Consider the following 18891-nt stretch of genomic DNA (forward strand, 5'->3'; position numbering starts at 1 on the left):
TAGTGTTTCTAACACTACAGCCAAAATTTCTGACCTTATCTTATTAATGTCAAGAACTTTCTGCAAAGAAAGATGTCAGAATGCTTAGTCTTAGAAAGGTGACAAGGGAAGTTAGTGAATATCCAAACCCTTACCTCTTGCAAATAGTCCAGAATGTCACTAATGAAGTCTGAGACAGAGAGATTATAAGAATCTTTTGTTGAGATGAGAACAGATGTTGTGATGAGAACCTGACAGCTTTTCACCTAACTATTGCTTTGTAGACATGGTCCAGTGACAAAAAGCATTTGAATGAAGCATGGCAAGAAGAGGATGACACAGCAACTCTGAGTCCTGAGACATGAGTTTCCTCATTAACTGGTAAATATGGCCTGGTTATTAAAACAGCACTAGACAGAGGTACCAAAATCATCAGATCACTTCTTACCTGTGTTGAAACTCTTGGAACAGAAATAACATGTAAGAGCACTGGGCAGTCTGCCTAGGTATGCTATCAGAAATAATTTTGGTAGAGACTGTGAACTGCTTTCATAGCAAGTGCAAAAATTTTCGTACTGCTTGTTGACACCCAAATCAAAATAGAGCTATTTTGACAAACCATGGCTCTGAAAGATATCTTCTAGGACATATGTGAAACAAATCAAAGGCACTTGGAGCACATCAGAACATTGGGACGAAATCAACTACACAAGTGCAAGTAACACAATAACTACTTCAGAAGGATTTAGAGGTGCCATTAGGAACAGAAAAAGGATTAAGGAACTATTGTGAAACTACCACATCAGATAATGTTTTGTAAGACCATATGGATAGTGTCAAAATCTTCACCTATAATTTCAGAAGAACTCTGTACTAGCAACAAATAAGAATCTGCATTTTGAATACTAGATGTGATTGTTGGCATTTTGAAGGACTGGAAGAAATGCTATTACAGAATGGACTCCTTACGTAACAGTAATGACAAACATGACGGAAGCACAGGCTACCTCCTAATCTGCAGATAATAGCTGGAAGCATAAAACTTGCAGAGAGGTGGATGTTAAGAATAATATGTAATGTAGAGCTGACATGTACATATGTGTATGCATGCACACACTCACCCAGTACAGACAGGTTTGCACACAGTTGAGTCAAAAGCTAATTTTGCAAGTGCTAATGGCATGATGTGTTACAGTTGTTCGTTTAAGTCCTATCCAACCAGAAATCCATCCTAGAGAAGAAAAGCAACTTAAGTCCTAATCCATTTGACTTAATTCTGATGATTTATGACTGAATTCAGGTCAATGCCACATTTCTGAATATTTGTTCTATTATAGGGATTAAAAAACCCACAAGCAATTATACTAAGACTGAAAGACATGAACTGGCAGTTCTTTTACAGTGAAATCTCCAGACAGAAAAATGGGGACAGTTTCACCTCATCCTGCAGAGAACAAAACCAATTGTTTTTATGAAAACCAGGATTACTAATAGGAGAGACACCATCTTGAATCCAAAAACACAAATGAAGACATTCAGCTCTTTTCAGTCCACGACCACTGAATCATTGCTTCCATTTGGAATTAGAAGAGCATTTTATTACAAACTCTCTTCCTCTGAGACAGTTCTGAGGTTCCCAAAGAAAGACAGAAGAGACCATTTTTTGTGAAATCTGCTGCAAGACTGTTTCAGAGGAACAAGTGCAAAGAGATATGTAAAGGCAGACTGTAGAATGATGACCTAAGGAGAATCAAATATTCTGGCAACAAACCCTAGCCTTCAGAATGTCTGTCTGCTGTGATCTGATGAGCAAGGTGTCCCAAAAGCCCTTCAAAGAGACAGCAAAGAACAGCAAAAGTAATCCTGGTACTTAGAGAGGATGGTTCTGACTCGGGAACCCGTACATAATTTTACCTGCATCTGCTTTAGTTAGCATCAGTGTAGAAAGAAGTGTCTTTTCTTTCCTACCTCTGCACTGGTTCCATGTAAAGGTCTGTAACTTAGTTTCTCTCTCCAAAGAAAAGGAAAATTAGGATGCAACACAAATACAATTTAGGAATCTGAATCTCCATCTGCCCTTCTAAATAGCTTGTACCTCTGACTACCAATTAATGGGGATTTATAAAGTCATGTGAATCTGGTTTTGATGAAGCACAGGACAGCTCAAGCTTGAGCACAACAAACACCATACAGTGGCCCTGGTAAGTATGTATATTCATGATTAACCAACAAGGACAAAACAGTTTTGGAAATGAGTGATCTCACAGCATGTTTCTTTTTCTATCTGAAAGTCAGTTCTACTGAGAAATTTTACTTTTGAAAAAAAACCATGGAACATAAACCAAAAGTATCAGCAAGATATAAGCAGAATGCAAAGCATTATTTAAAAAGCCAAAACTGCATGAAACATTAAGTTGTTTTAAATTTTAATTTTACATATTTTTTAGAAGACACAACAGAAATGTAGATCTAAAAATGTTAATATGGAAAGACCACAGAAAAAAATTCACACACGTAAAATGTTAATTTCATAAGCTGACATCAAGAGCAAGTAACTGTTCAGAAGACACAGAAGGGAATTTTCGAGGACAGCTAAGTAAGGTAAATAAAAAGCAGTTGCAAGGGCTGTTTTTCCTGACCCTTTTTGCTATGGAGTGCATCGCATCTATCTAGTACCTTACACAGTAAGTGTGGGACTATATAAAATCTACTGCTACAATCTCATCCTGTTTTACCTTCCTTTTAATTTGCCCTGTCAACCGAAAATCCATCTAAAATGGATTGTAACAAGTACCCCATGTTACAATCTGCACTTTCAGGATTGAAGCAAAGCATAAGGAAATGGAGAGCACATGCAGTTAGACGATATTACACCAAGGGAAAATCTCTCTTGCCTTGAATTGCTATAATACAAATATCCACAATATGAACGTTTAGATAGAGATTCAGACAAGAATTCATATTGTTTTAATATGCTAAAATGTATTTCTAAAATCTGGGGAAAACACAATTTTTAAAATTAAGTTTTTAATATGTTTAAAATGTTCACATATGTATCACACCATAAAATCTGAATGCCTGTATGAATACCAGGCAAGTAAAGTATGTTAGTAAAATATGTTACAGCAATTTTTTAAGTCTCTGACATTGCTGGTTTTGTGAAATACCTGTCTTTGAAACAACAACATTCAAGTAACCTGGCTGACCCCTTAGAAATACAAAACAAATCCTGGAAACAAGGTTATGATAACGACTGAATTATTTTCGTCTCAGTGTAATGGTATGTAACCAAGCAGATGAATTAGCCTATTTCAAGTCAATAGCCTATTCAAGTCAATTACCTATTTCAGGTCAACTACAATCTACAATTCTTTATTTCCCTGCAAGGGATGCAGTAACACAGACCACAGTCCCTATGGACTCCTATGCAAACGTACTTGGAGAATATCACCTTATTATAGTCTCCCCTATATGATTTTCTGTTTAACTGCTCCTTACTGAATATCATGACTATACTATAGCTGCCTTTACATAAACCTAATTAAAATAAAATTATTAAAAAATGCAAATTGTATTAAAACATCTGAATAATGTGAACAACTACAAACAGGTGACAAGATATATATGGAAATGGTTTGCTACGAAAATCATGGCCAGTGCTCTAACTGGTACTAAAAGACAGTAGCACAGACAAAAAAACTGCTAATTTTTGAGCAGTTGTGTTTTTAAACATACTATAAAAACTTAAATAGTAAATTAAAGTTTGTTTCAGTTTGAATTTCTAATCTTCTCTGTGGAGTCTTTTCACAGTTTATGAACTCAAATGTCTTGGTTAGCAGCCAAAGCCACTCCCCCTTCCCCCCCATCAGCAGCCTGCTTAGTCTCCTGTGGAGAGACTGTGGATTCTTCCTCCAGGCCTAACCACACTCAAAATTTCTTGCAGCTCTGAAGTTATACTTTCAATTGCCTTTTATTTTATTGTTGAAGACTTCCTTTAGCACTTCTTCAGTGGGACAGTGTAACTGCACAGTACAAGAGACTGAGACTGTAGAAGGAGAAACAGACAGCAATGAACTGATGGCATCCCCCTGCACCACTGGCCGCAGCATAAGGTAGAGAATTGAGGAGTTAAGTCAAGCCCAGGAAGAAGGGTGTGGGGAAGGTGATTTCAAGGTTTGAGTTTATTTCTCATTATGCTACACTGATTTGACTGGTAATAAATTAAACCAATTTCCCCAAGTCGAGTCTGTTTTGCCTGTGACAGGAGCTGGTGAGAGATCTCTCCCTGCCCTTATCTCAGCCCATGACCCTTTTGTTCTATTTTCTCTTTCCTGTCCAGCTGAGGAGAGAAGGGACAGAGCAGCTTTGGTGGGTGCCTGGTGTCCAGCCAGGGTCAGCCATCTCACAGCTGTGGTGAAAGCCCTAACTTTAACTTATACAGTAATTACCTTTTGTGCAGCAAGATGGAGAGCAGTCCTTCGGCTGCGATCAGCTCTGTTAACATCAGCTCCAGCCTTCAGCAATGCCTCGGCACAGTCCAGCCTGTCAGCCAGCACACAGTACATAAGGGGCGTTCTTCCAAACTGGTCCTCCTTATCTTTCAGCTCAGAGTTTCCTGAAAAAAAACCAAAACAAAGCAACAACTTAAACCAGTAAAGTGTATCAGTATCTGGCTAAAAGCAGTACTTTTTAATTAAAAAGTTATCTTATTATAATAGGAACAGTAGGTATCTCATTATAATATGACTGGGCTGAACAAAAAATGGAGTATATGATAAACTCAAGCTCATTACATCTTGTCCTACTTTTAGTGACAGTTATTTCAAATTACATTTACAGAAAAAGAGCACATCCAGAAAACATTAGTTCCACGAATACACCTACCACCAGTAACATTCTGCAGTGGCATAACTATAAATAATTTTCAAATAGTTACATGGATCTCAGCTGCACAGATTAGTTTAAAAAATATCAACAGCACAGAAGCCAAACAGACCTCCTGAAACCTGTAAACACTGTAGCTAAAACAAACTTGGATGCCTACTCACAATAATGTTTATTTTAAAAGCATAAACATCAATATTACATCAATACCATTATTTAATTCAGAGTGCCTTACAATACAGAAACTAAAATACTTCTCAAGCTTTATTGAATTAATAAGGTTAGTAAGAACCTATTTTAAAAAAGTCAAAACACTACTCTTATTCACAGTCCAAAAAACCCTCCAAACAAAGCCATTTCACTGTAAAGTTTCATATTTCCATGATGTCACCACATAAGGCAAGCACCTTTAACTTCATGGGTATCAACTACCCCACACATCCAGATTCTCCAGATCTCCAACGGAGAAGCATTGTCTACAATTACCCAAGGAACATTGAATTTTACAGGCAAGGTAGGCTTGCTTTTTAATGATTTGTCTGCATGACTGTTGATGCCTCAAAAGCACTCCAGCAGAGGCATGCTGCTTCTTTACACAGTCTTTGCTCTCCCCCAGCATATTATACTTATCTACATATCCAGTAATTTTATTCTTAATTATAATTTCTATTGATTCACCCAGAAGAAGAACCAAGGAGATTAAATATGAATCAAGGGGAATATCAAGAATTAAAATTCATTCCCTACCAATCAAGCCACTTACAAAAAACACTGTCAAGTAGGATATTGCCAGTTAGAGAAATCATTCACTCAGTACATTTTTTAGTTCCTTTAAAACTATAGAGTGAATACCATGTCAATCACATGATTCACGCTGTAACACTTTTTTTTTGCCTTGAAAGTGTGATTTGCATTGAGAAAAGTCTTTTTGCTCTGCAAAAGTTTAAGAACATTTTCAAACTCCTCTGGGATGCAGATATGGAAAAGTTCTTTTTATTCTTCACCTGAGGCCTTGTCTTCTCTGACTGCAACTTCACCTTGACAACCCACTGGTTTTACAACTAATCTTGATGTCACTAGCAGTTTATTAAAAACCAAAACATCAACCCTCAAAAAATCCCACAAGAAGTCTTCTACTGGCCTACATCTAGCTTTCTCAGGAACAGAATGATTTCTGAACACCCTTTTGCATTTTAATACTCACCTTCACACTGCTGTTTAGCCTGCTCCTCTGCATACACTGTAGTCCCAAGCATGATTTAACATGTCACTGCTCCCAACCAACAAGCCAGATTAAGCTCTAATTAACTATGGACATTCAGGTGCTCTTCCAGTTATCAGTTCAACATGGTCACTTAGACATCATTAAACCACATTTCACAGCTGAGTTTTAACAAAACCTCAACAGTGTCTTAAATTGCTTGAAGCTGATGGGACTTGAACAAATATATTAAGTCAAATACATAAACATTCATTTCTCCCAATACGACACAAGCACATGGGCTTATACTCAAATAACCTTGGTTCTTAAATCAGCAGTGTCCAAAACCAGCACCTTTCTCTCAAATTCTAGTTCCCCTTCTGTTGCAGAATGTTAGAAGATATACATATATATAAAAGATTTAGAGACTAATAAGCAAAAAAGGCCTAAAACTCAAATGCAACGGAACTAAGTAGAGGAACAGATATCTATGCTCATTTTCAGTTCCCAAAAAGTGATGTAGCTGATGACAAGGAGTTTCCGTGACTGCACGCAGTCTGAGGGAAAAATGGGCAAGAGCTTCAAAACTTGATGCCAGTAATTTGAAGATTTAGAGACTAACAACAAGCAAAAACGGCCTAAAACTCAAATGCAACGTAACTGAACAGATATCTATGCTCATTTTCAGTTCCCAAAAAGTGATGTAGCTGATGAAAAGGAGTTTCTGTGACTGCACACAGTCTGAGGGAAAAATGGGCAAGAGCTTCAAAACTTGATGCCAGTAATTTGCTTAATGCTCCTGCACTACTTTTGAAGGTAAAGAAACTATCTTCACCTAGCAGTAGGTTTTCTCCTGTTGTTTACCAGGGCTCTGTAAGGCTCTAAGAATGGTTAAAATCCTGTGAGCATTTCCCAAAAAGGGTGTCTGTGCACTCTAGACTTCAGTCTAGAAGAATGGACAAGGGCTAGGAGCTACTATATCACCATCAGGTGCCAAGTGGAGATTAAGCTGATGAAAGTCACTAGCTACAACACCTTGTGAACTTCACAGCTGCAGCAAATTACCACTTTCTGCAATCAAGAAAGCACACGTAGCCTTCAAAACATTCACATTTAGGTACATAGTGTACCAAAAATATACTTTGGCAAAAATAAATTCTCTTCATCTACCTGCCTAATAAAGAAATTTTTTACATCCCTTCCCTTTTAGAATAAAAGTCCTCAGCCCACCAGAATATGCATTAGATAAGCTTATTGCCAACAGAGGTCATGATCACAACAGAATCCAGGGCCCAAGTCCAAAATGTAGCTCTCATAGCTGTACTTCATGACTTCCTCACACTCTATGCAAGCAGTCATATCAGACTCTTAACAATGCTAAGGCATTTTTAAAACCAGAAAAGGAGAAAGGGCAGCAGGAGGGTGTGAATTCTCCCTAATTATTAAAAGACAGACCATTTCTTGTGACTTGCAACAATCTTGCTTGCTGCAATATCTGAGATTTATTCTACCTCCCACGATGTAGAACAGGCAAGAGAAAAGTAGAGAGGAGGATCAAACAATAGCACACAGTAACCCATAGTTTAGTTACAATTTACAATGAAACATCACATCAGTGATTTAGAAGCATCTGGATGCAAGCAATACATGATAAGGGTTTTAGAATGAGGAGTTGGACTAAACAGACACTTCAGTCTAATGACTACTGTCATCATTACTATGTTCTTATAAACAGTTAAAACAATTAGATGCCTCTTCCCAAAGCATAAAATGGAAAATGATCCTCCAAATACAAAATTAACTTTTGCTCACTTTTTCCCTAGGACCAAAATCATACAGATGTATTTTAACACTGAAGAACTGTTAACTAAAGACATGTTCAGTGTTGTGTAAAACACAGGAAAGAAAATACTTTGAGCATTCCCCAAAGCCCAAGAACATACATTTGTAAAACAACATGATACAGTACAGGACAACTCATGCAATGCAAACAATTAGCACATTTCTGTTAGAACACTGGTTATACAGTTAACACTTGGCACGTACTTTGTGGTATTTAACTCACAGACATTTTAGAAAGTCCTGTGTTTAAGCATTAGAAGCAGTTAACATACAGAGATACTCTGTTCCAAAGCCCCCTTTCTCTAAATAAATTTTCTACCTAGCTTTGATTCTGTCTGCGCCTCTTTCTGGCGCAGGGTGTCAAAAGGAACACATTATCCAGAACACAGTGTATTATTTCAAACACCTGTTACTTTAAAATTCATCCATACTCTAATTATATACAAATAAAGCATCTATGTTTTTGTACAGCCACACACACTCCACCAAGCCAGAGATGGCAGAAGAAAAGATCACCAAAGAGGTTTGAGGGGCTGCTCCAACAGACTGTTTGGCCAGCCTCTATGCCCCTCCTATGTTAATAGCTGAACAGGGAAAGCATGAAGAGGAAAGTAATAATGAATTTAGGGGCTAAAATGTCCTCCCTGAAAGGAGGAGAAAGTCAGGACTTTCCATTGCTGCATCCACCACTAGCTACATATCCAAGATGCAGAGCTTGGCTGTATTACAAAAGTGTTGTTCAGCAATCCAGCTCACATAATGCTGGAGTACTGTCCTGAATCAGCTGCTGCACACAGTCATGAAACTCAGTGAAAAGCACCAGTTGCTCAATTTCCTTCTGGCATCAAATTATACTTTAAACAGTGACTGGTAAACAGCTAAAAATATTACTCTAATGCATTCTTCTTCTGCTAGGCAATACATGAAGTTTTGGATTTTTTTTTCCTTTTTGGTCCAGTTCTGGAAAAAGTAAGGTCTGTGTCATATCCTGTCAAAACACGGCAAAGCAGAAAAGCCAAATTTTGCTAGTGCAGTAAATGCTACAAGGATTGTGCAGTTTTCTCCCCCATGCAAATGTAAAACAGCATTTTTATCTTGTTGCTGCATGATTATCAATGAAAGAAGAGCAATTTCCTTATCTGGTTCTAATGGCTGTTTTGTGGTATATTTGACAAGATGTACCAGCAACAAGAAATAATATTTCCTTCATGTTTCCAAAAATATGTCTTTTGGCACTGAAATTAACAAAAACACACTGAAGTTAGCAGAAACTCTTTGTTGCTTCTTCAGAATTTGAAAGCCCACATTTTTTCACTTCCACAGGCAGGCAGAAGGGTTTTTTAGAAACTCGGGTATTTAAAGCTACTTTGTAGTTGAATCTCACAGATTTCTAGAAGTGCCTCCATATCATCTGCTGTTTATAAAATGTTTTTAAAAAGAGCAAACAGATAGTGTTAAATGCAAACAGTATATGTTTGAACCATCACATGACAAAATAAATTTGAAGGCCCAACAAAAAATAACTGTTTCAACAAGCGCAGCTTCTATAAAGTCAATTCCCTCAAACGTGTTCCTGTTAGAGTCAAATCAGTTCTAGCTATGTTTTGAGAAAATTAGATACACCTTGTAAAGAAGAGCCCCCTTACTACTTTCTGTACAGCTTGGACAATACATCCACACAGGTCAGCAGAAGATACATAAAGAAACCTGACTGCTGGTTTCAGGCTGTTAACATTAAATCCTTCACACACATTAAAAGTGAGAATAAGTGGCATAAATACAGACTGTGCTTCTCTACTATTTCACAATCCTTCAACCCTTGCTAAGGGAATGAGATTTTCCAAAAAACACTGAGCAAATAGAGCTTCTTCAGTATCACCTGGAATTGCATTTAATCAGTAGCTCTGAAAAATCAGAGTCTTCACCTATCATATGGCAGCCTTCCAAATATATGCAAGACTGTTTTTGGAACATAGAATATATACTGCTTTTAAAAACTATTGACCTGGAATGCCATACCATTCCTGGAGGGCCACAGAAGGCAAAATCCTGAGCTTTTTAATGGACGCAATTTTTTTTTCACCTCGGATTCAGTAGGACTGGACTCTCTCATTATCTTTAATTTCTCTTGAGAAACATTGCCAGTCTATCAGAATCAAAGTAATAAATAAGGCTGGGCTCATTTTGTTAACACATACTACACAGTGACTTCAGAAACAATAATACTACACAAGACTTCAGAAACGATAATAAATTATCTGTAAAAACACATTTATCAAATTTCCCAAAAAGCAGTTAAAAAAAATTAAGAATTTGCAGCTAAAGTATTTTGGCACTAAGCACTTCTCCAGAACTTCAAATTCCCTGAAAGGAGTTCTATCACTTACCAATTTTCTATTTTACTTGCCAAAGAAGTATCAATCAAAGACAACAGGTAATAAAAAGTCAGAAAAATCAGTCATATTTTCAGGGCAACATTTATTCTAGAAGCATGTATAATCAAGACATCAAAAGTATCTTAAAGATCAGAGCTGTAAGTCGAAACCAAAGAGCCTCAGTTCTGAAGTAATCCAAATGCATCTACAGTGAAAACATTTACCTGCTATTAGCTTTTGGAGGGTACTCTTATCTCCATTAACAGCAGCAGCATGCACTTCAGACGCTAACGAGGAACCACTGAAGAGGCAGTTTGCTGAAATATTCATACTCTTTCAAGGTATTACTGTAGGTCAGATCTGTGCCACCAACATTTTTTGTAGAAATTCAGTTCTAGAAAAGAAACCCAAATCACATTAATAACACACAATTATTTTCATAATGAGTGATTAACATTATTCAAACAATGCTAAAGAGAATAAACTTCTGTTAAAAACAGAAAAGAAAAAACACGGGCTTTATCTGTGATTTAAATCTACCTCTAGCCAAATTTCACCAGAAGAAAGCCTGCATTAAGAAATATATACCTATATGTCATAGTTTCATTGCCTTAAACACAAATTTTAGTCCATAAGCTTTGCAAAAGTCTATAAAGTGTTTCTGTGCAAATCAAACAGACTGTTCTTCAGAGTGTTGCCAAGCATGCTTTAATTCTAACTTGAACCAATGAAGTTTGTTATCAAGTATCAACTTCTTATAGTCCTGCATACAGAATCACAGAATCCTGAACTGGAATGGACACACTGGGACCACCGAAGTCCAGCTCCTGGCCCTGCACTAAACATGCCCAAGAGCACTGTCCAAACACTTCTTCAGCCCTGTCAGGCTGATGCCGTGGCTACTTGCATGGGGAGCCTGTTCCAGTGCCCAAGCACCCTCTGGATAAAGAATCTTTTCCTAATATCCAACCTAAACCTCCCTTGACACAATTCCAAGCCGTTCCCTCAGGTCCTGTCACTGGTAACCACAGAGAAGAGATCAGTGTCTGCCCCTCATCCTCCCCTCCCGAGGAAGTTGTGACTGCAATGATGTTTCCTTTCAGTCTCCTCCAGGCTGAACGGACGAAGTGATCTCATGATCTCAGCCACTCCTCATACAGCTTCCCCTCAAGGCCCTTCACCATCTTTGTAGCCTTCCTTTGGACACTCTCTAATGGCTTAATATCCTTATATTTTGGCACCCAAAGCTGCCCCCAGCACTGGAGGTGAGGCTGCCCCAGTGCAGAACACAGCAGGACAATCCACTCCCTTGCCCAATGCTCTGCCTGATGTACCCCAGGACAGGGTTGGCCCTCCTGGCCAGGGCTCTGCTGACTCAGGTTCAATTTGCCAATGGCCAGGTCCCTTTCCACGGCACTGCCTTCCAGCATCTCATTTCCCAGTCTGTGCATGCACTTAGGTGCAGAATCTGGCACTTGGCCTCGTTAAACTTCACACAGTTGGTGATTGCCCAGTCCCCTGACTTGTTGAACTCTCTCTAGAGAGCCTCTTTGCCCTCCAGGGAGGTATTGTATTTTGTATAATTTGCAAACTTGTTTTGTATAATTTTGTATAATTTTCAAACTTGTTTTGTATTCCTTCCAGTTGCACATCCAAGTCAATAATGAAGAAATTGAAAATCATGGGGCTGAGGATGGAGCCCTGCAGAGCCCCACTAGCGACAGGACCCCATTCACTGTGACCCTTTGTGACCAGCCTGTGAGCCAGTTTCTCACCCATCACACCATGTGTTTATCCAGTTGTGTGCTGGACATTTTGTCCAGAAGGATACTCTGAGAGGCAGTATTGAAATCCAAAGAGATTCCATCAACTGATGTGTCACCTGACCTGACTTCAATTAGGCATACACCTTCTTTTTTTCCATCCGCTCCAAAAGAAGATCCCAGGTCAGCCAAGCCAGCCTTCTACCTCGTGTGCTTGACTTCTGACATTTTGGAATTGCCAGCTCCTGTGCCCTTAGGAGGTGGTGCTTAAGAAGTGACCAGCAGTGATGGACCCCAGCACCTTCAAAAGTATTTTCTCAGGGGATCTTACCATCTAGTTCCTCCATTTTCTTCACGTTTTACCTCTCAGCAAATAAACTAAACTAAAATATAAGAAATCTAGGGGCAGAAGCATAAAATCCAGCAAATACCAAAGAACTCAGTGAAACACCAGAAATATCCCAATAACATCAACAATAATTTTTCCATAAAACTGCTGCATACAGAAGAGGATTAATAATGAAAGATGTTAATAGTTTCCAGATGAAAGCAACAGTTACTTCTGCATAAAGTGTTAGTAATTATACAAGTGAGAGAAGCAGTCCATTACTTCCACAGCAATTCTTAGTAAAGTGTTATGATTCCATTGAATGGGTTAATTCTGCATCAGAGAAGTTCTGAAATATTAAGAGGGACTAGAAAAGGAAAATTTGTAACATTCCTCAGGTATTTTTCTCATGTGTATAACAAACAGATGAACTGTTGTCTGGAAGGCTTGCTTGATAAAGATCCTTGTTAACAAAAAAAAAAAAAGAGACATTTAGTCTGTAAAAAAAATCAAGAAATAAGTAAAAGGTCTGCTTATAAAATGCTACATAATTGGCAATATCTGTAATATGCATCATATTACTGGAATCAAGTAAATAATTCACTTTTCTTCTTTAAGCTAACATGTAGAAAAATATTAGCCTTCTCAAGCCACTTAAAATGAAGAGACACGCATGGACACCAAGGCCTCTTCAAGGTGTGTGAAATTTCATACCAAACCACAATATGTCCACTTTGCATTACGCAGACAGCAAGAATTACATAATATTTCTACTCAGAAAAACACGAGGTTGTTAAAATTTAAACATGATAGCACAGTCATATACTATCAAATTTCATTGATAGTTTCCAAGTGAAGACTGAGCTTTGAAAAAATATCAAAGATTTTTCAAATGTGAGTTAGTGCACAAGATGTTCATTCTACAGATCAAAGAGCACAAGTTCTTCAGGTAGTCATGGCAGAACTGATAAAAACCAAGTTTCAATTTCAGGCTATAAAAAATACACGACTTGTATGTATATCCATGTGTGCGAGAGTGTTTGCAGCTCATGAAACTGACAGGCCACAAGATCTTTGCAGGGCCACACAAAGTCTGAGCCTGTCAGGCTTTCTTTGAAACCAAGCGAGTCCTAACTTGAAAAAGGCTGATGTAAAGGACTTTCTTCTAAACGGTGCTACACCCCGTCCCCCTCCTTACACCGGTGTGCATACTGGAAACGGGACAAAGGCAAAGCGCAGCCTTCTGTGAGCTTTTCGAGACAGCTCTGCGGGGTCTCAGAGCATGCACGTATTCTGCAAGGTCCAAAGTTTTACTGGAAGAGGGCCAAGCCCTGAATTTCGGGTGTTCTTCATTTACAACTGAGGAAGCGACAGAAAGCGCCAATCTGTTGAAGCGCCAAGGGATAAACATCGACGACGACGTTCCAGCCGAGCTGAAGCTCCCAAGCCGCCCAGCAGCCGCCCTGCCCCGTCACACACAGGCTTCCAAGTTTCCTCCCAAACTCCGAGGGCACGAAGACCACGAGGCGCACAGTGCCTAAGCGCCCCTTGTCCCATTCCCCACGCCAAACCCGCGTGCCCAGTCCCGCCTGAAGGCACAAGGCGGGATCCGAAGGAAAGGCGGACAGCCTGGGGCTGCCAGGGAGCGATCCAGAGCGGAAGAGGGTGCGGTGCCACGGGACACCCGTGCCATCCAGGCGGGAAGGGTTAACCCTGCCTCGCCCAGACCGCCTCCCTCTCGCCTTCCTTCCCTCCTTCCCTTCCCTCTGCCGTGCCCGGCGCTGCAGCTGCGCCCCGTAACTCACCTCCACCCCGCCCTTCTCATCGCGCCGCCGCCGCCCGCAGGCACCGCCCCGCGGGCAGCCCCGGTGCGCTCTGGGTTCCACGCCTCCTCTGCCGCTCTCTCTCTCTCTCTCCTTTCTTTCCTTCCTCCTCCTCTGCCTCGCCCTCCCCTTCCCGGAACTACGCTTCCCGGCGTGCCCCGGGAGCGCGCGGCGGAGCGCGGGCCCCGCGGTGGAACTTGCCCGGGTGTTTCCTGGCGACGGGGGGAAGTGGAGGAGCCGCCGCCGCCGCCGAGAGTGGGAGCCGCGCTTCTCCCTTCCCCGCTCCCGGGCGCCCGATCTACCATGAGACCCGCCATCTTCCCGCTCCTGCCTGACCCTGGCTGCCTCCTGCTCCTCCTGGTAAAAGCCCCCGCTGCCCTCCCCTTCCCCGCGCCGGCTCGGGCAGGGCGGCGCTGGGGTGGCCGGCGGGCCCCGCTGGGGGTTCCTCTCCCGCTCCCCTCCCCCGCCCGGCAGGTGCCGGCGGCCGGGAAGGAGGGGGCCGGCAAGGAGGAAGGCCGGGAGGGCGGGCGCGGCGCCGGCGGTGTGGCCGAGGCCGATAGGCTGCGCGCACGGGGTGGGGCCGCGCCCGGCCCGGGCCCGGGGCAGTGGCCGGGCGGGCGGTGCGGCCTGGCCCCGGCCCCGCGGGTCCCCTGTCCCCCACCCGTGACGGGGGGACCCTGCGGCCTCCTGAGAGGAGGCTGTGGCCAGGTGGGGGGCGGCTCTTCGGCCAGGCAGCCCGCACCAGGGCGGGAGGACATGGTCCTGGGCCGCGCCGGGGGAGGTGTAGGGGGGACGTGAGGAGGAATCTCTCCACAGCAAGGGTGATCAGAGCTGGAATGGGCTGCCCGCCGAGGTGGTGGAGTCACCGTCCCTGGAGATGTTCAGGAAATGACTGGATGTGACACTTAGTGCCGTGATCTAGTTGACACGGTGGTGTTGGGTCATAGGTTGAACTCGATTATCTCGGAGGCCCTTTCCAGCCTCATTGATTCTGTGATCTTTAGTTGACAGACTACAGCTTTTTTTTTTTTAGTTTTTTTTTAGGCTGGCATTTCATGCATGACCTAAGCCACCTTCCAGCTTTGCCAGCACACAAATGCAATCACTGATGTGTGTGTTTGGTGGAGATAACTTCCCCGCACTATAGTTTTTTTTGTTTGGTTTTTTTTTGTTTTTTTTTAAACTAAGTTGGAGATGTGGAGATAACTTCCCTGCACTATAGGGGTTTTTTTTGTTTGTTTGTTTGTTTGTTTTTTTTCTTAAAGAGGAACCAGGCTGGAGTGGTAATTCTTACTTTTCCAGAGATGTATTGGGTCAGATTCTGGATTCTGGACCTTTCATAAGTGACTTGCACACAAGTCACTAAGTCCCTCTAACTAAGGGGGACTTGTGTGAATAAATTTTAGTAGGGTTTTTCTCTTTAGATACTAAGGATTTTAGTTGATCTATTTTCAACATTGGGAGAATAAAATGGACCAGAAAATTAAAGAATAATTGGAGGTAATGGTAGATAGAACTCTAGAAATCCAGGGAGGAGTACAGAGTATAGCTGCAAACGAATGGATGAATGGGTTAGGAATGTGAGGACACTTCTGTAGTGAACAGTACAAGTATTCATTATCCCTTTGAAATGTGCACTTCTACCTAGGTAAGCTCAGGTTAAAGTATTATGAACTTGCTGTCATTTCAGGGTAGAAAACACATGTGATTGGTAGGGTTTGAGAAAACACATTTGAAAATGTTTATATATAGATAGCAATAGCATGCCAAAATACTATATGAGAGACTGAAGTTAGGAACCTCATACTTTTCAGTCATCTCTGTATTAAAACAATATTGCTCATGTGCTAGGTTGGTTTTCACTATTGTTTTACATACAGACTAATGAGCAAAACCAAGGAGCATGTGCTGTTTAAAGACACCATGGGATGTGTCCATTAAATAGACAACTACAAATTTGAAAAAGTGGGCCCAAGTTAGTGAGTTTTTCTTTCTTCATGGCACAGTTGATCAATACAAGTTAAATATGCATCAATAAGAATTCTGTTTGCCTACAAAAAAGAAAACTAGCAGGAAATAGCTGCAACTATTGATCTTCAACTTCTCTGTATTTTGTCTGCTGTTTCTTTGTGTATGGATCATTTAAACCCATTTTTAATGTGGTTTAAAAGAACTGAATACATAAAACTTTAAGAAGAATACAATTCAGAGGTTTGGGGGTTTTTTTAAATACAATTAAGTATAATGTTATCTGTGTAATTGTTCAGTATCATTTTATCAGCCATGGTCCTGTGTTGTAAGATGCCTAGTTACATGAATCAAGCCAATGAATCATTCCTTTTAGTAGATTTGTTAAGAGTTTTGGAAAAGTTGTTCCAAGCAGTTCTGGTGTGTGAGGGGATCCTCTTTCTTTAGAAGGGCTGAAAAAACTTTGTAAAAGTGTGTTTGTTTTCTTGTGACGCTCAGTGTCCCTGATGAGATGTATCAGATAAGCTTTAAAGTTCTGGTAACTTTGTTTTTCTTGTTACCAACTGCCTTGAATACTTAAGACCAGCAATGCAGCTTGGCCTTCTGCTCCACATCTAAACAGGTGTGCCACCTAACAGAAGCTCTTGGAGCATGGCATGTTTTGTGGATAAGTGAATTTGCTAGTGTTACATCAGCATTGTAAGATGATGTGTAGCTGCGAAAACAGCTTACTAAGCTGGTCTTGCTCAGTGGTAGCAATGAAGTTATCAGGAATTCTTTTCCAGACTTTGGGATAAGCCCATTTCTTTTCCAGAAGGGAATTTAATATGCTGCAAAAAGAAGAAAATATACAATGTCAAATCAAAAGAAATTCTCTTGTCTAAAGTTTGACAGTAGGAGATCACTACAGTTGAAGAGGGCTTTGTGTCTCATGCTAATATTCTTCTTCCCTGGTCTCACCAAAGTTTGGGTTGGCATGAGAGAGATTGCAGTGCAAAGGGATACCTGCAGTCCCAGCAAGACTCTTTGCCCTTCCAAGTTTTCAGCATTGTACTGGGCTGCTGGGAGTTGAAAGGAAACTGGAGAAAGGACAGGGGGGGTACAGGCTGGCATAACCCCTGTCTCAAGAGCTGAGTGGAGGGGTGAGCAGTGCATGGCACAGACTGCACAGGGTCTTGTACAGCTGTTTGCAAGACCAGAATAAGAGATGCATAGAAATGTCATGGGGGCCCTTGGAGAGTGAGATGTTTCTGCCCTGTTGGTATGTTGCTTAATACTGGGCAGGACAGGTCTTTAAGATGACTCCAAGACAGCGGAATAAATGCTGATGGAAGAGTGGCTCATCACATTCTCCCCTAAGGCAAGGTGTGGCACTTTGGCTTTGCTCTATCCAATCATTTGTATGTTTGCCTGTAGTCGCAGTCAGGTATACTTTGCCTGTAAAGAAAATTCTAGAACAAGATAGTATTGCACATGCTTCTTCTGCATGTGTTTGAGAGGCACTTGTATTGCTCAGTGCTTCCCTGGGAGGCTCATGCACAGTGCCCCTGAGCAAAAGCTGTGACTGGAGGAAACCACCAACGGATAGTGAGGGAAATGAAGAGGGAAGTTCCTAACTGGAAAAAATACTGTAGGGTAATATTTTTGTTTCTTGTTTTACTGCCACTGCCTTTCATGTCTTGATAATATGACACCAAGTACCCAAATAAGTAAAATTAAATACTTTACTTAAAATAAAGTAAAATTAAATAAAAATTGTCTTTCAACTTAGTGTTAAATGTGTGGTAGGTTGCCCAAGGAGAAGTTGAACTCTGTAAATTTTATGTCTAGACCATATATCTGTGTATTTGCCTCTCTCTGCATTTGTATTAGAAGACGAAATTTGTAATTGAGACTGCTGCTCTCATATATTCTGAATATGAGCGTGAGTCAGAAATTGTAATTACAGGCAAAATTTAGACCACTGAGCCTTATACAATGAATTGGGTTCCCTTCAAGGGTAGCACAGGACTTCCGAGTTGTCCATCATCTGCCATGATTTCTAACTGAAATAGCAGGCAACTGAGGAAGATTCCCCTTTGGAGAGGGGAAGCAGGGGAGTCTTGAATTCCTGTGAAGACAACTTGTATTCTTATTGCTGTGCTAGGCAAGTTTCCTGTTTGGAGAGCTCAGAAGGGAAGAGAGAAGAAACTGAACTGTTTCTTGGAACAGAAGACTCAAACAATGCTGGAAAACATATAAATGAGTTACTGACACTAAGATGCAGAGATTCTGTTGCTGGTGGCTGTGATGACACACTCCTTGCTTTTTCCTTTGATATCTTTACTGTTCACTTCCATAATTTGCTTTAGTTTTTGTTTGCTTGGTGTTTTATGTGTTTTTTTGGCAGCTTTCCTAAGCAAAAGACTGGCCCTCATATTGCTTTCTCAAGAAAGCAGAATTACTACATTCTATATGGTTTAATCAAACCTGCTCTGAAAGCATATAATTAGGATTATATGCTGCTCTTCAGAAGAACCAATTCTTCAGCTTGCAGACTCTTTTGTAAGCCTCACCTGTATAGCTTCCACATACTTTGTTTGCTTAAGGGGAGGAAATTGTCTCATGCATAAGGCAAGTGTACAAATATGCTGTAAATTTTATACCAGACCTTCTTCAAAACCTCTTCAGGAGAGTCTAGAGATAACTCATAAGCAAGTGCTTTAATAATGCTTTAAGTGGGTTTGGA

At 40.8% G+C, this 18891-nt stretch overlaps 2 protein-coding genes across 4 annotated transcripts in view; one reads left to right on the plus strand and one right to left on the minus strand.

Annotated features, from left to right (window-relative positions):
• Positions 1-14307, minus strand: part of INVS (inversin) — an 85182-nt gene extending 70875 nt beyond the window's left edge. For both annotated transcript variants that reach the window (XR_005627631.1, XM_039711080.1), the window contains exons 1-3: positions 14178-14307; positions 10506-10675; positions 4428-4594 (exon numbers count right to left, since the gene is read on the minus strand). Coding sequence is in view for 1 of the 2 variants with exons in the window: in XM_039711080.1 (XP_039567014.1) it covers positions 4428-4594; positions 10506-10611 (273 nt within the window). In the remaining variant the exon portion in view is untranslated. The remainder of the gene's footprint in view (positions 1-4427; positions 4595-10505; positions 10676-14177) is intronic.
• Positions 14308-14351: 44 nt separating this feature from the next.
• Positions 14352-18891, plus strand: part of ERP44 (endoplasmic reticulum protein 44) — a 47328-nt gene continuing 42788 nt past the window's right edge. The window contains exon 1 of one of the 2 annotated variants that reach the window (XM_039711084.1): positions 14352-14555. In XM_039711084.1, the coding sequence (XP_039567018.1) occupies positions 14499-14555 (57 nt within the window). In that variant the 5' untranslated portion in view covers positions 14352-14498. The remainder of the gene's footprint in view (positions 14556-18891) is intronic. The other variant, XM_039711085.1, reaches the window with a different exon arrangement.

This window comes from Passer montanus, unplaced genomic scaffold, assembly GCF_014805655.1.
Source record: "Passer montanus isolate IOZ18808 unplaced genomic scaffold, ASM1480565v1 scaffold24, whole genome shotgun sequence".
Taxonomy (NCBI): domain Eukaryota; kingdom Metazoa; phylum Chordata; class Aves; order Passeriformes; family Passeridae; genus Passer; species Passer montanus.